At 32.9% G+C, this 16,806-nt stretch overlaps 1 protein-coding gene across 3 annotated transcripts in view; it reads right to left on the reverse strand.

Moving 5' to 3' along the window:
- CSMD3 (CUB and Sushi multiple domains 3) overlaps positions 1-16,806 on the reverse strand; it is a 1,171,099-nt gene that overhangs the window by 265,353 nt on the left and 888,940 nt on the right. For all 3 annotated transcript variants that reach the window (XM_063079089.1, XM_063079088.1, XM_063079087.1), the window contains one exon: positions 7,355-7,546. In XM_063079089.1, coding sequence (XP_062935159.1) covers positions 7,355-7,546 — 192 coding nt within the window. The remainder of the gene's footprint in view (positions 1-7,354; positions 7,547-16,806) is intronic.

The following is a 16,806-nucleotide window of genomic DNA, read 5'->3' on the forward strand; positions in this document are numbered from 1 at the left end:
TTCTGGGACCATCATCAGACGTGTGATCCTTCATTGACCAAAATGTCATTATGAGGCACGTGACTGTATGCAATACATACATACACTGAATTTAGCTGCTGTACTGGCTTCAAGTGACAAGCAAAAACTACATATATACTTCTCATTACTTTTTTGTTTCAGGGAAAAGAAAAGCATTGAAAGAGGGGTATAGATGATTTCCCTCTAATTACAAGAAACAAATCTGAAGGTTAAAAATTAGAAACAACAAAAAAAGCAAAATAAAACCTTTAATAATAAACGGAACAATATAGTGTGAGATATTTGGCTCAACTTTATGTCTTTCTTGGCACCTTTTACGTATGTATGGAGGAAAAGACTTTGATAATAGTTAAGGAGTGAGAATGGATAATTATCTGAGAACTTTTAGCATTTTATAATAAAGCACTCATATTGAATATTAAGAATTCCTATATTGCTGTTGTCAGACTTGTTGATGAAAACAGGCAGTTATTATTGCAGCTCCAAACAAAGTTTTCTGTAGCGCTTCAATAGAGGGTCTTAAAAAATTAAATTGTTAGTGAAATTCAGAGAATAGATTTTTTTGAGGAGATTATTGTTGAAGTCTGTTAAACACAGCTTATGTCCAAAAAATAATATATTGCACAGAGGTGGAATCTTAAAAAAAAAAAAGGAAATGCAGAAATATATGGAGCTCTCTGGTGGTGGGGTGGGAGAGTGAGGGATATAAACACACATGTTTATGTGTGTGAGAGAGATTAACATTAGGATTCTCATGTTCTTACTATGTCACTTACATAGAATCAGCACATAAGAATTTTTCTCTTATCTGGGTTTTTTAATTGTAGTTTTCTGACATAAATGTTACTATTTAGCTATCAGGCATACAGATTTTCCTGACAGCATAAAACTAGTTTTAGAAGAAGGAGAAATTTGGTCTGCCAATGTTTCAGCACCACTGTTCTTTACCTGAGGAAAGATATGTAAAATCATTATTACACTTTATTAATTTTTGCCATCTAAATTATAGATGTGTACTATTGCATTCCTCCTTGCCTCTCTGTCCCTCTGTCACTCTCAGAAGATGACCTCAGCTTCTACTATATTGAGAATATTTTGTTGCTCAGACTTAATTCATTCACCACTGAATGAATTTTCTATCACCTGTATATTTTTCTGGTATATTATCATATAATTAGACAAACTATCTCAACTTTCTGCAGTCTTCCATCTCCAATCTTAAATGCCTCCTGAATATTTCTCTCTACAATCAGAGAATAAAGAATCCCTCCTAATAATCAAGATGACACCCTCAACCTTTCACATAATCCCTCTCCCTTCTCCAAAACCTTTGTTCAATTAATTATTTTCCTTACTCTGTCTAGCTGCTGCTTCTTAGTCCACAGACATGCTCGTCTTTTTCACTTCAAAAATAAAACAAAGTTCCCTATGACCTATTTCTTTTCATCTTTATTTTTCAACTGACAGTGTTGAATTTTACCAGAAGTTTAAGAAATCCCCTCACCCTTTTGTGCTCAGGAGAATGGCTCACTGTAAGGAAACGCCCTGCCTTATGTGATTCTGATAAGACTCACATACTATGAATTAGATAAGCTCCTCTTTACCCTCTTGTTCATGACAGGACTGGACACATGCCTTGCAAATTCCAGTTCTTTACCTCAAATGACCTGCTATTCTCATTGGTCAATCTGAATAAACTGCTTATTTACCAAACTTTGATTAAGCTTCCTTCCACATTCTGGATCCCTGAACTTTGTCCCTCCCTCAGATTTGAGCCAGCAGAGGATCCGTCCTGAGAATAGGCTGGACTTAGAGTACAACCATCTGTGATCTACTATCCTATCAGGCTGTCCTTGCATCTAACTTTCCCAAACCTATTACTTTCTAGATTTCTTTACTCCTCTCTAAAATATAAAAATGTTTTTTGCCTAACTCTTGAGATATGTGCATATCTTATGGACACAGTGTTCTCTCTATTGCAGTAGTCCCCCTCCAATTATTGCAATAGTCCCTCCCTTCCACACACACTTGCAGCAATCCTTTTTGAATGAAAGTCTCTCCTTACTAAGTTTGGATTTGTTTTTTTAAATGACACAGCAAAGTCTTTTGAAAGGGAAGTCTAACCTCATGGTCTCTATCTGCACCTACATGCTGTACTCACTTATAGGCAGACTACAATGACTAGCAAAGCAGGTTACCAAAGGGGCAGAAATAGTTTGTAGCTCAAAGAAAAACGCCAAAGTATTCACCATGAGAAAAATTATCTTAAGTTTTAGAATTGTTTTTATTTTAAATTATATTTGTAGAGATACGATAACCTTTATATTACTTAGGGACTCTAGATGTCTTTATTTGGTCCTTTCCACCAGCTGTTCTCACCTCAACTATTGCTATTTCCCTCAGGCACTTTGCCCTCAATACAAACACTTCCTAGCTCATCCTTAAATAACTTCTGTATTTACAAATATAATGGGGACTCTTCTGCCTTTATATTTCTCTTCATACATATAGCCATTCTTAACTGTTGTCCTTTACCGTCAACCAATCTCTTAGTTTCTGGAATTCTAGTTCAAGTTTTCTTCTAGTGTCTTTGTACAGATCTCAGTTTTGTTGTCAAGGACTTCTTCCTTCACTTCGTCTTATAATTTTGGTGTTCTCCTGAGTTCCTTACCTGACTCTCCTAATTTTTACTCTGTTACATTCTTCCTTATTGACCATATCCAAATTTTGGCTTATTTCGCTTAGCAAGAGATCTTCAAGGTTCATCTCTGTTGTAGCATGTACCAGAATTTCCTTCCTTTTTAAAAGAGCTGAATAATGTTCCATTGTTTGTATATATCATATTTTCTTTATCCGCTCATGCAACAATGAATACTAGGGTTGTTTCCACCTTTTGGCTATTGTGAATAATGATGCTATAAACAGAGATATACAAATATTTTTTTGAGACTCTACTTTCAGTGCTTTTTGAAATATAGCCAGAAGCGGTATTGCTGAATCACCAATGACTCTTTTTCCTGTCTCCTCCCACAGATTTCTCTGCTGAATTCTAAGACATATGCCAAGGTATCCAATGGATGTCACTGTCAGGTTGTCTATAGATACATCAAACACACAATATACAAAATACCAAAATCTCAAATCGAATTTGCTTCTTTTCTTGTGTTTGTAAATTATTTGATTAGCACTATCATCACCTGTATTTCCAAATGAGAGGCCTAAGATTCTTCCCTCTTCTTCATTGCATCTTTATATTCAGTCCATCTTCAAGCCCTACCAAGACTCTACCTCACAGATGTTTTCAACATGCTCTTCTTTCCTTGCCTACTACGTTTCTAGATCTGACTCTTATCTCTCTCTAGAATTATTGCAATGATTCCCTCTAATGTAATGTTGTCTTCTCCAATTTGGCTTCCCAGTAAATACATCTAATTGTATTATTCCTATGCATAAAATTATGCAGTTGTTTCATATTGCCTAAAATATAATACCCCAACTCTAGTACAGTTTTCATGACCTGACCCCTATAACCTTTTCAATCTCATCAACTGTCACTCTACACTCATAAATCATACACAAATGCTATCAAACTACTTATAGTTCCCTGCACTTCTATGACTTTTCTCATGCTATTTCTTCTTCCTGAAACGTATTTTTCCGTTATACATTTATATAACTCTACTTATGTTTTAAGATTCATCACTGCCTCCAGGAAGTTTTCCTGGAAAAACCCAGCCTGGGCTCTGCCTCAGCTCTCTCCAACCCACTTTGGTATCCATGGCAACCTCTGCCTTTTTCTGTCATTTCCCTTACCATATTTTGTTTAAATATTTCATTCAGATGTCAGCATTCAGCACTAACATATAAGCTAAAGACAGTATCTAATATGTTATTTTATGCCTGGAATTCAGCATAATTCAGAAATATTTGTTGAATTGCTAGGGTTCTTTATATTTATTATAAAAATTGTTACAATATACTTATAGATAAATGTGCAATCTAATTTGTTGCTATGTGTTTTAATAAAAATAATAGCATATTTTCCCTTTGAGGCTTTGAAAATTATATGTGAATTAAAAAAATATGAAAAATATGTGTAATAGCAATTGAATGTATGTATGCATACATGCATAAAGGACTGGAAACATAGCAAAATTCTCTGACTTTTTTCAGGTGATAAGGTGGTGAGATTATGTTTAATTTTGGAGGAAATGGTAAAGCTATTTTGTTTCTTTCAATTTTTCTTATTTTGTACTGGGAACATTGGTCTTTTTTATTGCTAGAAATTTTATACAGATATATAGATACATACATACATATATATGTTACACATGGACATTCCTATCATAAAAGATACAGGAAAATCCATTATATATATTTTCAGTACCTTCATAATAGAGTTCATGATTATTGTAGTATTATTTGGGCATAATATCCTTTAAAATTCTTTTTAGTCTATTATTTAAATTATTTATTAAGGTTGCCCCAATATATTTCATGCTGTGGTTGATTTGGAAAATATACCAAAGCCAGTGAGACAAGCAGAGACGTTATCTGACATTAGTAAATCACAAACACTCGGAGATTAAAGAAAATTCCCTTTTAAATATACTCAGCTTTAAATAGAATTTAGAAATGCATTTTTATTTTTACACATCTAACTGTAAAGCATCCAAAACATAAGTCATAGAGATACATGAATTAAATTTTCAGTTAGTTTCTATGGAATTCTGACATTAGTGATTTGTTCTGAGTGTAGTTTCTAGTGAGTCAGTTACATGGACATCAACTATTAATAACTATTTTCCAATTTTGTTAATTTTTTTACACCTATTCAATTTTATTTGTGTCTTCATTTTCAGCAGCCCAACCACACTGATGTCTTTGTTATTTACCTTCACATTGAGTGCTGCTATTTTCCTTCTGGCAATGTCAAAGTAATCTTTGCACTGTCAATTTTTGTTTGAATGAATTCTATTAACTCTTAAAAATGAGGTTCTTCTGTTTCGTACTTGCTATAAGGCTGACTATTTCTACATGCAAGCAAAATGTCTTATGCTCCAGGGTCTAAGGCATGGACTTATGGAGTTTCTAAAAAGTTCAGGGTTTAATCTTTGGGATAGTATTTCCAATCACAGAGTTCTTTCTTATCAGTTTCAGAGGTCAAGCTTTCTGCAGTCTTAGCAATTTTTCAGACTTTTTTTTTTAGGATATTTTCTTCCTCGGAGAAGCTCTAATGCATATCTTCTCCCCCAAGATATCTTTTCCTTCCAAAAAATAATACACAGCACCATAATCTGTACAAAAACTATACACAATCTGCTCAGTTTATGATTTTTTGTTCAACTTTTTTTCCCCCTTAGAATTAAGGCTTTCTAGCTAAAGCATATTCTTGTGTATAAGCGGAATTTTATAACAGCTTATTTTAGAACTGTTTAATCTTATGCATTTGGAATTTTAGTGTTTTCTAGAATTTTGTTATAAAGCTGTTCAATATATTAGAATTTTATATAAAAGCATTCGACATAATAAAGACCTTCTGGGAATTCTAATAAGCAACACACTTTAATCAGGTTTAAGTATCAGAATAAAACAAGAAGTTCTACAGTAAGTCTGTGGTGTTCTATTATTTCCTCTTTACATAAAGATTTTCTTTGTGAGATATGCAAATTCCAATAAATTAGAATGTGGGGTTTAATTTAATTGGAATTTTTCAGGTTAAGTGTGTAGGAAACAAATTTAAACATTTTGAAACAAACATGAAAAACTATTTCAGTCTTTTTTTATTTGAAAAGTTTCTTTTTTTTCTAACTTTTATGAGTGTAGTTATGGTAAATGTAAATTGATTGATGTTTGATGGTTTAGAATCTTGCAATAGTGCATGAAGAACAACAGAAGTATAATCAGGAAATAAAGTGTAAAGAGAGATAAAGCTGTATCTGAACTGGCTTACGATATGTCCTTATTTTCTACTTTTTAAAAAAGTCTCTATAATAAGCTTATTTCTTTTTCATGTGCCTCATTTTGTGCAGAAGAGATATAGAACAGTCTGTCTACTTCCTGGATGGTTTGGGACTTTAGATGTGTTTGTTTCTGTGTATTTAGTGTTTTTAAAAGTCCAACATATAAATTCAAGAAAATGTGATGAATGTAAAAATTCAGGTATTTTTAGTTTTTATTTCACTAGAAAGTAGGTTCACAAGAACAGGGAACTTTTAAATCTTGTTTTACTGCTACATCTCCAGTGTTTGGAACAGTGCCTGGGACACATTGAATGACTGATGAATTTGATTTTGCAACTTTCCTATGAGAAGTTACAAGGTGGGGTAAAATAAATCTGAATAATTGAGTGCTTGAGTTTGCTCACTTCTAACTAAGGGACTGAACACTTTTCCTATTTCCATGAGACTTAAAAATGAATCACTGTAGAATTATACTGAAAATTTATTTGTGAGTTGGGTATAAATAAAAAAAATAAGGTTTTCCTTCTAAAACATGTGAATGTGCATGTGCTGAATGCCATTAGAAATACAATGTTGAACAAGCTATGGAATCTCTCAAGTTGCTTACAGTGTAGTAAGGGAGAGAATATGTAAACACATAAAATTTTGAATATAGAAAACATAATCTGGTCAAATTGTATTGTAAATTCAAGATGACTCCAGAACTAAAACACTTGAACAAGGAAGTTTAATATATAGCAGATTTTCTCACCATTTTTATTCCAGAAGTGGTACATTCCTCTAACTCTCAAACCCTGTACAGAAATTACTTGTATATTAATTTTCTAGAGTCCAACTTGGGGATTCAAGAACAGAGTACGGAGACAAAAAGCAGATAGTTGAACCAAGCTCCTTGAACTCCTTAGATTATCCAAATGAAAAGATATTCTTTTGAAATACATGAATTGAATGGAAAGTCAAAGCTTTGAAACTCTAACATAGGTTCTGATAAATTTTTCTTTCTTGGCAGAAATAACCATTATAGAAGCAAGATCAGTACAGCTCATTCTAAATACAGAGTCTGAATTAATTTATAAATGATAACTATATTTATATAGTAAAGAAAGATCAAGATCTTTCGATAACTTTGATTCATATATTTTTTAAGATCTTAGAACCATTGAGAATCTAATGAAATTATAGACCCTTACCCAATGGGAAAACTAATAATCATTTACAGTATGTACATTTTGGGGAGGTTCATGGACCTCTGAAATCTTAAACTCCTGTAAAGAATCTATTCTACAAAACAGTTCTTAATTAATAACATCAATGCAAGTTTTTAAATATTGTATATTTATATAAAATTTTAATTATTCTTTAATTCATACCTATACAGACTGGTGGGCTGGGCTGCCAGAAGTATCGATTTTCTACCTGAATACAGGTTATTCTTTCCTCTCCTTGAAGTTCATATCCTGGGTCACACTGAAAAACAACAGTGTCCCCAGGTTCTCTTCCATCACCATTTCGAGTCCCATTCATGGGAACCCCCGGGTCACGACATGCGGTGGCAACAGAACCTATCAAAAGATAGAAACAAACTGTAGTTTTTTTACTACCAAAATCAATTCTGAAGTTGCAAACTCTAAAGTGTAAGGTTTAGAATCTTCCACATATTTGCTCCCTTTTAGAGAATTAACTTTAAAAGTACTTGGGTCAATTTTTAAATGCCTGCACGGTAAATACTTTTTATTTGTTATTTATTAAATAATTTGTGTGGTAACTTGCTTCAAGGAATGGCATAGTGTTTTGGTTGCTAAACATTAGACTTACTCAGAATTATTAGATACTTTCTGAAATACACTGTGAGAGGGATGAGGGAAGCTGCATACTGGGAGAAAATGTTTGTGTTGGACAAATCCCACAGACGACTTACATTTAGAGTATATAAAGAACTCTCAACACTCAACTTAAAAAGAAAAAAGGAAGAAAACCAATATTCCAATTATAAAGTAAACAAAGGACATTGCAATAAAAAGGACTTCATATGACACAAGAAAAGATGTTCAACATCATCAACTATTAGAGAAATGCAAATCATCACTACAATGAGATATTAATATGAGTACATACATATCAGATTGGCTAAAATAAAATATATATATATGTAGGATAACATTAAATGCTGACAAGATCATGAAGAACTGGATCACTCATACATTGCTGGTGGGAATGTAAAATGGTACAGCCACTCTGGAACAGTTTCTTCCCAAACTAAACATGTGCTTACCATACAACTCAACAATTACGCTCTTAGGCACTTATCCCAGAGAAAAGAAAACTTATGTTCACATAAGAACCTGTATACAGATGTTCATAATAGCTTTAGTCATAACAGCTAAGAACTAGGAACAACCCAAATGTTCTTCAAAAAAATGGTTAAACAAACAGTGGTTAATCCATACCACAGAATATTACTCAGCAATAAAAAGGAATGATTCATATGCACAGCTTGGATGGATTTCAAGGGAATTGTGGTGAGCAAAAAAAATATATAAAATCAAAAGGTTGTACGTTGTTTGATTCTTTTATGTAACATTCTTTAAGTGAGAAAATTTTAAAATTGGAAAACAGCTTCATGGTTGCTCAGGTTGAGTGTCAGGGGAGATAGAGAGAGGTGACTGTGAATATAAATGAGTAAGAGGGATCCTTGTGATGGAACTGTTCTGTGTCTTGACTATAGTGGTGGTCACAGAAATCTACATAGTACTAAGTAAGCACACACACATGTGCATATGCATATAAAACTGGTAAATGGGAATAAGACTGGTGGATTGCTTCATGTCAATTTTCTCGTTGTGGCATTGCACTATAGCTATGCAAAATTTTATCTGTGGGGAAGACTGGCTGAAGGGTATACAGGACCTCTCTGTATTGGTTCTTAAAAGTGCATATGAATCTACAATGATCTAAAAATTAAAAAGTTAAAAATTATTATAAAAAAAGAAGAGTAGTATGAAACCATGTGAACACAACCTTTGTTTTTCTATGCACATGTATGACACATTTACTAACAGAGTTAAGTCCTATTATTCAAGCTAATGAAATAAAATATTATTTTGAATTACTAAGAAGTACATTTACTTTGATGTATATGCCAATTAAGTATCAAGACAAAGAAGCTATTAAAATTTCCATTTAAGATACTATTAATCTATATTCATAAATGCAGGTTTGAACACTTATGAAAATTAGTTTTTAATATTTTGAATATTTAAGTAGTGACTCAAAATATTAAATGAAAAGATTCCAGAAATAAACAATTCATAAGTTTTAAATTGCATTCCATTCTGAGTGGCGTGATGGAATCTTCCATCCAGCTCAGTCCTGCTGGGAACTTGAACTATCCTTTTGTCCAGAATATCCAAGATGTTGATGCTTCCTGCTCATTTTTCACTTAGTAGCCATCTCAGTAATCAGAACAACTGTTGTTGTACCACTGTGCTTGTGTTCAAGTCTCCCTTATTCTACTTAACAGTGGTCTCAAGCCACAAGAGTAGTGATGCTGGCAATTCAGATACACTAAAGAGAAGTTATAAAGTGCTATTGTGAAGTGAAAAGGTGAAAGTTCTGGACTTATAAGGAAAAAATAAATCACATGCTGAGATTGCAAAGATCTAGAGTAAGAACAATCTTCTATCCCTGAAATTGTGAAGAAAAATGAAATTTGTGCTAGTTTTGCAGTCACACTTCAAACTGCAAAAATTACGGCCACAGTGCATGATAAGTGCTTGGTTAAGATAGAAAAGGCATTAAATTTATGAGTGGAAGACATCAACAGACACGTTATTACTGACGGCAGTTGGGTTCAGTACTATCCCTGGTTTCAGGCACCACTGGGGGTCTTGTAACATATTTCCCACAGATAGAGGGGATGACTATATTCCTTCCATCTTCAATCCCTTTCTATTCTTGGCCTGTAATTTGTTCGCTTGTTCTAGTTTTTTTTCTGGTTTATTTGCTGCTCTTTTTTGTTATGTTTTGCTGGTGCTTCCTTATTAACCTAATGACCAAGGGCTGACATACCTCAGGAATTAGTATTGAATGTTCTTCTCCCTTCTTTCTATACGGTTTCTCCCTGGGTAACTTCATTCAATCCCATGATTTTAAATACCATTTTTGACTTGATGCCTTCCAAATTTATAAATCCAGTTTTAACTTCTCTCCTGAACTCTAGACCATTCTATTCAACTGATTATTTAACTTCTCTACTTAGATATACAATAGGTGTTCCAACTTACCACATCCAATATATTTGTAAAATTATAAATTAGTTTAATTTTCAGATTTGAAATGTAAAAAAAATAAATAAAAATTTCACCTATGCAATTTTTTTCTATGCTACTGGTGTCATTGCAAATGACTTCTAAGTTATTATAATAACTAGATAAAAATAATTTTGTTAGAAATAAATTCATAATAGGAGGTAAAATCCCTGACATAAGAAATAGAGTGAACAGTTAGTAAACATATAAAATCTTCTCATTTTTACTCTATTTTTTATGCCAGTGATTTTACCTCGCATGATATCACCTATTTCTAACTAAATGAATTTTTCTATCTGGTTGTTATTATAAATTAGGAATAAATTTTCTGTGACAGATTATTACTTTCAAAATGGAATTGTTTTATTTCCACTAAAAATGAATAACTTATATCCATGGCAGTTTTGTTCTTTGTAAATCTCATTACCCGGAATATGAAAAAAAAAAAAAAACTAGACATGTTAAAGGAATACAATTTCATAACTACTTATCACACAAAGAATAAAAAAGTTTTTGAAGATATTTTGTCTTACGCTAATTATATATAAGTGCATCTTCATCATGCATTACAAAAGAATTTATTTTCTATTTGAGAAAGCTTACATATTACTTAGAAATCATTTTTACAATACTCTCAGTGTACATCAATGATATAAATCCACTGAAAGAGTTAATTGCATTCATTGTTAAGTAACAAGTGATTTTCAAACTAAGCTTTGCTATACCCTAGGAAGAAATAAATTGTTCTTCTGCATGAAAATTTGAAGAGAACTTTCAATAACAGTTAAAAATAGTTTATCAAGTAAACATTTGTAGAATGAATGAATGATGAACAAAACCACGATTAGTTATTTCAGTGTATGCTAAAGGTATATTTATAATATGGTATTTTTTTTTTTGAAACCCAGAGACGTTTATTCCAAGTATAAGGTAAAAAAATTTATATTACGTTTTATGTTGCTTTAATCTAGTCTGGATAATCTGAGGATATTTTCAAAACAAAATGAATAGCACTAAATACTATAGAATATGGCTGAGTTCTCACGATTAAAACTCACCTTGGCTGTAAATATACTTCTGACTTCTTACTTTATGTTTGTTTCCATTTAATTGGCAGTGCAATTTCATTGGAGATATGCGCTTTGCTTAATATAGATTTCACAATTCTAACTAGTACAAGCATAGGTTCCAACTAAAATATGGATGATTACTTTATTAAAACAGAGATAATGTCTGAGTTGCCATTGTGGTGACCTTGGGCAAATTAACACTCCAGTTTTTGTATTGTGTTGCTTGGTATAAAAATAGTAAATACACTAAAACCACTCATAAGTTCTCTTTCTGTTCAGAAAGTTGATTGTTTTGGTACAAACTTGTTTATCTCAAGACCTTTCAAAAAATAAAAACTTTGGATGTCATATAGGTGAATAAGTAATTTACCAGATGCAGGAGACTTAGTCTACTGTATTAAGAAAGGGATATTGATCAGGTTGAATTAATTTCCTAACTTTTAGCTGACTCATCTGTAAAGTTGGCATGGTAGCATTTTACCTGCCTGATTTAGGATCAGATAAAATCTTAAAGTCCTATTCTAACAATTACATGCATAATTCTATGAAAAATATCAATTATGAAATGAATCTTTAAAGACTAATAGATTTTAATAGTCATTGCTTAGTTTGTTTAAGAACAGTTTTACATATTTTTCGCAATGTGTCAGGAGATTCGGCAAGGTCATAGTCCAAATTTGGTATTCACAAGACCCTACATTTCTCCCTTCCAGTTTTATTGCCTTATATTTTTGTATTGACTGAGAAATGACACCATATTCTTCACCTCACTGTCTATAAGGAAATCAAGTTGGGTAATGGGCATACTTAACCTTGAAGAAAAATTCCATCCAGAATCAAATCAATAAGAAAATACTTGAAATGTAGATGGTAGCCTAGAGGTGGATTTCACCCTCGAGAATTTTGCCCTTGATTGAGCCCCTGCTTTGTACATGATCCATCAATTTTATAAAGAATGTTCAGTATCATTATTAGGCCTACGCTCTGCCAGCTACTCAAAAATGTGGCTATCTTTAGAATTTCATTATGTTACTAAGGGTACATCTAATAATACAGCAAATAATGTTAAAATGGATGGCAACATGACAGGGACATTCCTATCAACCCAGGAGGGAAACAAAGTTGCTTAACGTGTGTTATGGAAAAGAAACATCAAGCCAGTGTTGTAATATACTTCCAAGTACATAGAAATACGTTTTAAAAATACATAAGCATTTATTTATTTCATCTAATAATTATTAAGCCAGGCATTTTACTTGATGTTGGAGATATATCTTAATGAGAGACCATATCCTCTGCCTTCACTAATTCTTATACTCCAATATGTGAACAAAAGTGAGAATATAATTGATGATAAAATCTTTGTGGAATTGAAAGGCATGTGAGGTTAAAGATTACCTATATAGGAAAGTTACCTATATAGGAAACTGATTTTATATCCAAAGATTATGAAAGACTATATGAGTCGAATTTCACATAGAATTCTAATATTTGGAGATGACCAGAATTACTGAGAAACAAATGAGAAAAATCACAAAAATGGTTTCATATCACTTTTGACTATATATAGTATTTGTGTGCTTTTAGTTTTACATTGTTAGAAAATTTTCCCATTCAATTATATTCGTTTAACATTTACTAAGTACCAGGTACCAGGTACAATGCTAAGCTCAGGCGATACAAATATCAATAGGATAACAACCTTACCCTTCAAAGAAACACAGTCTAAGAGGAACAGGAGATATATATGTAGCTTTAAAATAATAAATAGATATTAAAATCTGGTGACTGTCATACAAACTAAAAAATCCTTAAACATAAAACAAGAAGCTAAAAATAATTAAAAGTATATAATTAAAAATACCTATTAGCAAAACTGATATTATATTGATGAACTTTTCAAAATAATTATCTATACAAAAACTATCTTAAAATGTAACGATTTCTAAAAAATTAAATGACATATCTGCACCAAGAAACATCTTTATATGGATTAAAATATAAATATTTCTAAACATTAAAAATAACCAGTGCAAAAAACCATTCATAGTACATACGCTCATTCTTAATTGGTTTCTTAGATATATTTAATACCTTTTTTTTATACTATTTTTTAGAAATGTATCTTTTAAAATACATTCTTATTTTTATTAGTATTGTTAAAGGTACTTTTAATACATTTGAAATTGTTGATATGTTCAATTGATGGTTTTATAGGACATGAGAAAATGTTTCTCTTTTTAGGTGCTGAGATATCTAGTAAGCTCAGGGTTAATTCTTTAAAGTGGAGGAAATTTTTTATTTGATTTTTTTTCCCACATAGCAATGTGCAAATATTTCACCTTAAATATTTTCACAGGTAACATGTAGTTAATCCAAATAGCTTTTATTTTTCCTTTTGCAAGTGCAAAACTTATTTTATTTATTTTATTTTTATTTTTAATTGAAACATAATGATTATACATATCTGTGGGGTACAGAGTTGAATATCAGTATTTGTATAAATACGTGATGATCTAGTCAGAAGAGTTAGCATATTCATCATTATGAAATGTACTCATTCTTTGTGTCTATAAACCTATTTCTCCCTTACTCCTCCCCCTACCCTTTTCCCCCCTCCAGTAACCCCAGTTCTATTTCAATGATTTATTATCTTAAAATTTGTAGGCAATTTACTCATTAAATAAGAATACCAAGTAACAAAACAAAATTTTCAAACACTGTTAGATATGAAGTCTCAACAAAAATGATTTAATATTATACACAGTAAATTCTCAATCAAAATATGTTATCATTCATAGCATTTTAGCAAGTTATTAGAATACAGTACTCTGTTAATACCAAAGATGTCATGGTGCCAACGATAAATGAATACCATGGAGCACTTTCATTTAGGAAATAATTTCACTAAGAAGAACATAAAAATGACATCAGCAATATGACAAAATAGGAAGCTCTGGACACTACTCTGCCTAACAAACACACCAATTCAGCAACAATTCACAAACAAATTCTCTTTGTGAGAAATCCAGAAACAGACTGAAAGGCTCCTGTACCCTGGGTGAATGTGAAACCAGACTCACCAAAGCTTGTGGGAAGATTCAGGCACCCCTCACCAGAATCTCTACCACTGGCACAGTGCTATAATCAGGAAGAGACTCCTAGCTCTCAGCTTCTTCCAGAAGAGGAAAGGGATTGGTTTATACATGCAGCACCCCAACTTTTCTGAGGTGTCTCCACAGAGGTCTGGCTCCTGTCTTGCCAGTCTTAGAGCACAGATGGGACCAGCAGAGTCTAGCTAATTAGGGGAAAACAGAGATGGAAGCTTGAACTGGTTGATGCCGTATGTCCTCCCTGCTGCTTAGCATAAAATAAGTGGACAAAAAATCCCAGCTATCAGTTTTTCTCTGAGAAGGAAAAAAGTTGATTCATGTTCCCAGTACACTAACTTCTCTGGGGATGCCCTCAAACTTGGCAACTGACTTGCCGGTCTTTGAGCTCTAACAGGTCAAGTGCAATCTAACCACTTAATGGAAAATGGAGACGGTAATTTGGACTGGTAAATGCCATAGTTCCTCCCACTAGCTCAGCACAGAACAAGTATAAAAACCATAGCTGCCTATTTCTTCTTGGGGAGGAAAAGAATTGTTAGAGACCCCAGAATGTCTGCCCAGACTGGTTGGTGGGGGTCTTCTCCTGTATGAACCAGTCCATGAAAACAGTGAAAGGTGTCTTCTTTGTCTAATGCACATATACCAATATAAAGAATCAAGGAAAATTAAGGCAAAAATATTCCAAATTAAATAATACATCTCCAGAAACCAACCTTAATGAAATGAAGTTACAAGTTTTACCTGACAGAGAATTCAAAATAACTGCTATAAAGATGCTCACTGACGTTAAGAGAATAATCCTTGAACAAAATGAGAATTTCAACAAAAAGATATAAAAAATAGTAAAGTTCCAAACAAATCATGGAGCTGAAGAACACAATAACTGAACTAAACAGTACAGTAGAGGTGTTCAACAACAGGCTAGATCAACCAGAAGAAAGAATCAGCAGACTTGAGTACCAGTCATCAGAAATATTTCAGCTAAAGGAGAAAAACTTAGTTAAGGAGATGAAAGACTTCTACAAGGTGTCTTCAAAGAGTGGATAAAAAATATGGATTATGAAAAACTGCATGGATTTCAAATTTTTTTTTTTTTGCACCAAAATAAACTCATACTAACTTGTTATAACACGTCTGAATAGAATTTAGTTTGAGGCACTAAGAAGGATAAGAGATCAGTTTGCAAACAGCTCCTGTCAGAGCAGCATAAATTTTGCTAAAGTTGAAGCAAGAACAAACATCAAATTTATAGTGAAGCTTGGGTGGAAGACTGGTGAAATCACTGATGTTTTATGAAAAGTTTATGGGGACAATGCCTACTATGGGTCAAATGTGTCCCCTAAATTTTCAAGTGTTGGAAACTTGATCCCCACTGTAACAGTGTTAGGAGGGTGGAAAATCTGATTATGGTACTTGAACAGAGGGGCCTTTGGTAGATGATTGAGTCATGAGTACTGTGCTCTCATGAATGAAGTAGCCTATTCATGGAGTAACAGGTTGATGGTTTATTGGGTTGTCATGGGTGTGAACTGGTGGTTTTATAAGGAAAGCACAGTAAAGAAATCTCGCCATACTTACCATGTGATTGACTGTGTTACCAAGGGACCTTGTAGAGAGTTCCCACCCAGAGGAAGACCCTCAGCAGACGTTCCCTCCCTGTACTATAAAACTGTAAGAAATAAGTTTCATTTCCTCACAAATTACACAGTTTCATGTATTCTGTTATAAGTGACAGAAAATGGACTAATATAATGCCCTAAATAAATCATTAGTTAACAAATGAATAACTCATTTTAAGAAGAGACAAGATGATGCTGAAGATAAAGCTGACAGTGGCAGGCCATCCACATCAGTTTGTGAAGATAAAATGAGTCTTGTTTACACCCTAATTGAAGAGGACTGACATTCACAGCAGAAACAAAAGACAACGCCAAAGACATCTCAATTGGTTCAACTTACACAATTCTGACTGAAAAATTACACTTGCGTATTCTGCTTGATGGGTACCAAAACTGGTGCACCCAGATCAGCTGCAGACAATAGTAGAGCTTTCAATGGAAATTATGAAAAGTGGGATTAAGATCTTGAAGCATTTCTTCAAAGAATTATTACCAGAAATGAAACATAGCATTACTAGTATGATCCTGAAGACAAAGCACAGCCAAAGTCATGGCTTCCAAGAGGTAGAAGTAGTCCAGTCAAAGCAAAAGAGAACCAGTTAAGAGCAAGGTTTATGGCAACAGTTTTTTTTAGATATTCAAGGCATTTTGTTTGTTGACTTTTTTTTAGCAGCAGAACACCTGAGGAAAGCTTTCCCAGAGAGTCGTCCTCC

Source organism: Cynocephalus volans, chromosome 15 (assembly GCF_027409185.1).
Source record: "Cynocephalus volans isolate mCynVol1 chromosome 15, mCynVol1.pri, whole genome shotgun sequence".
NCBI lineage: Eukaryota > Metazoa > Chordata > Mammalia > Dermoptera > Cynocephalidae > Cynocephalus > Cynocephalus volans.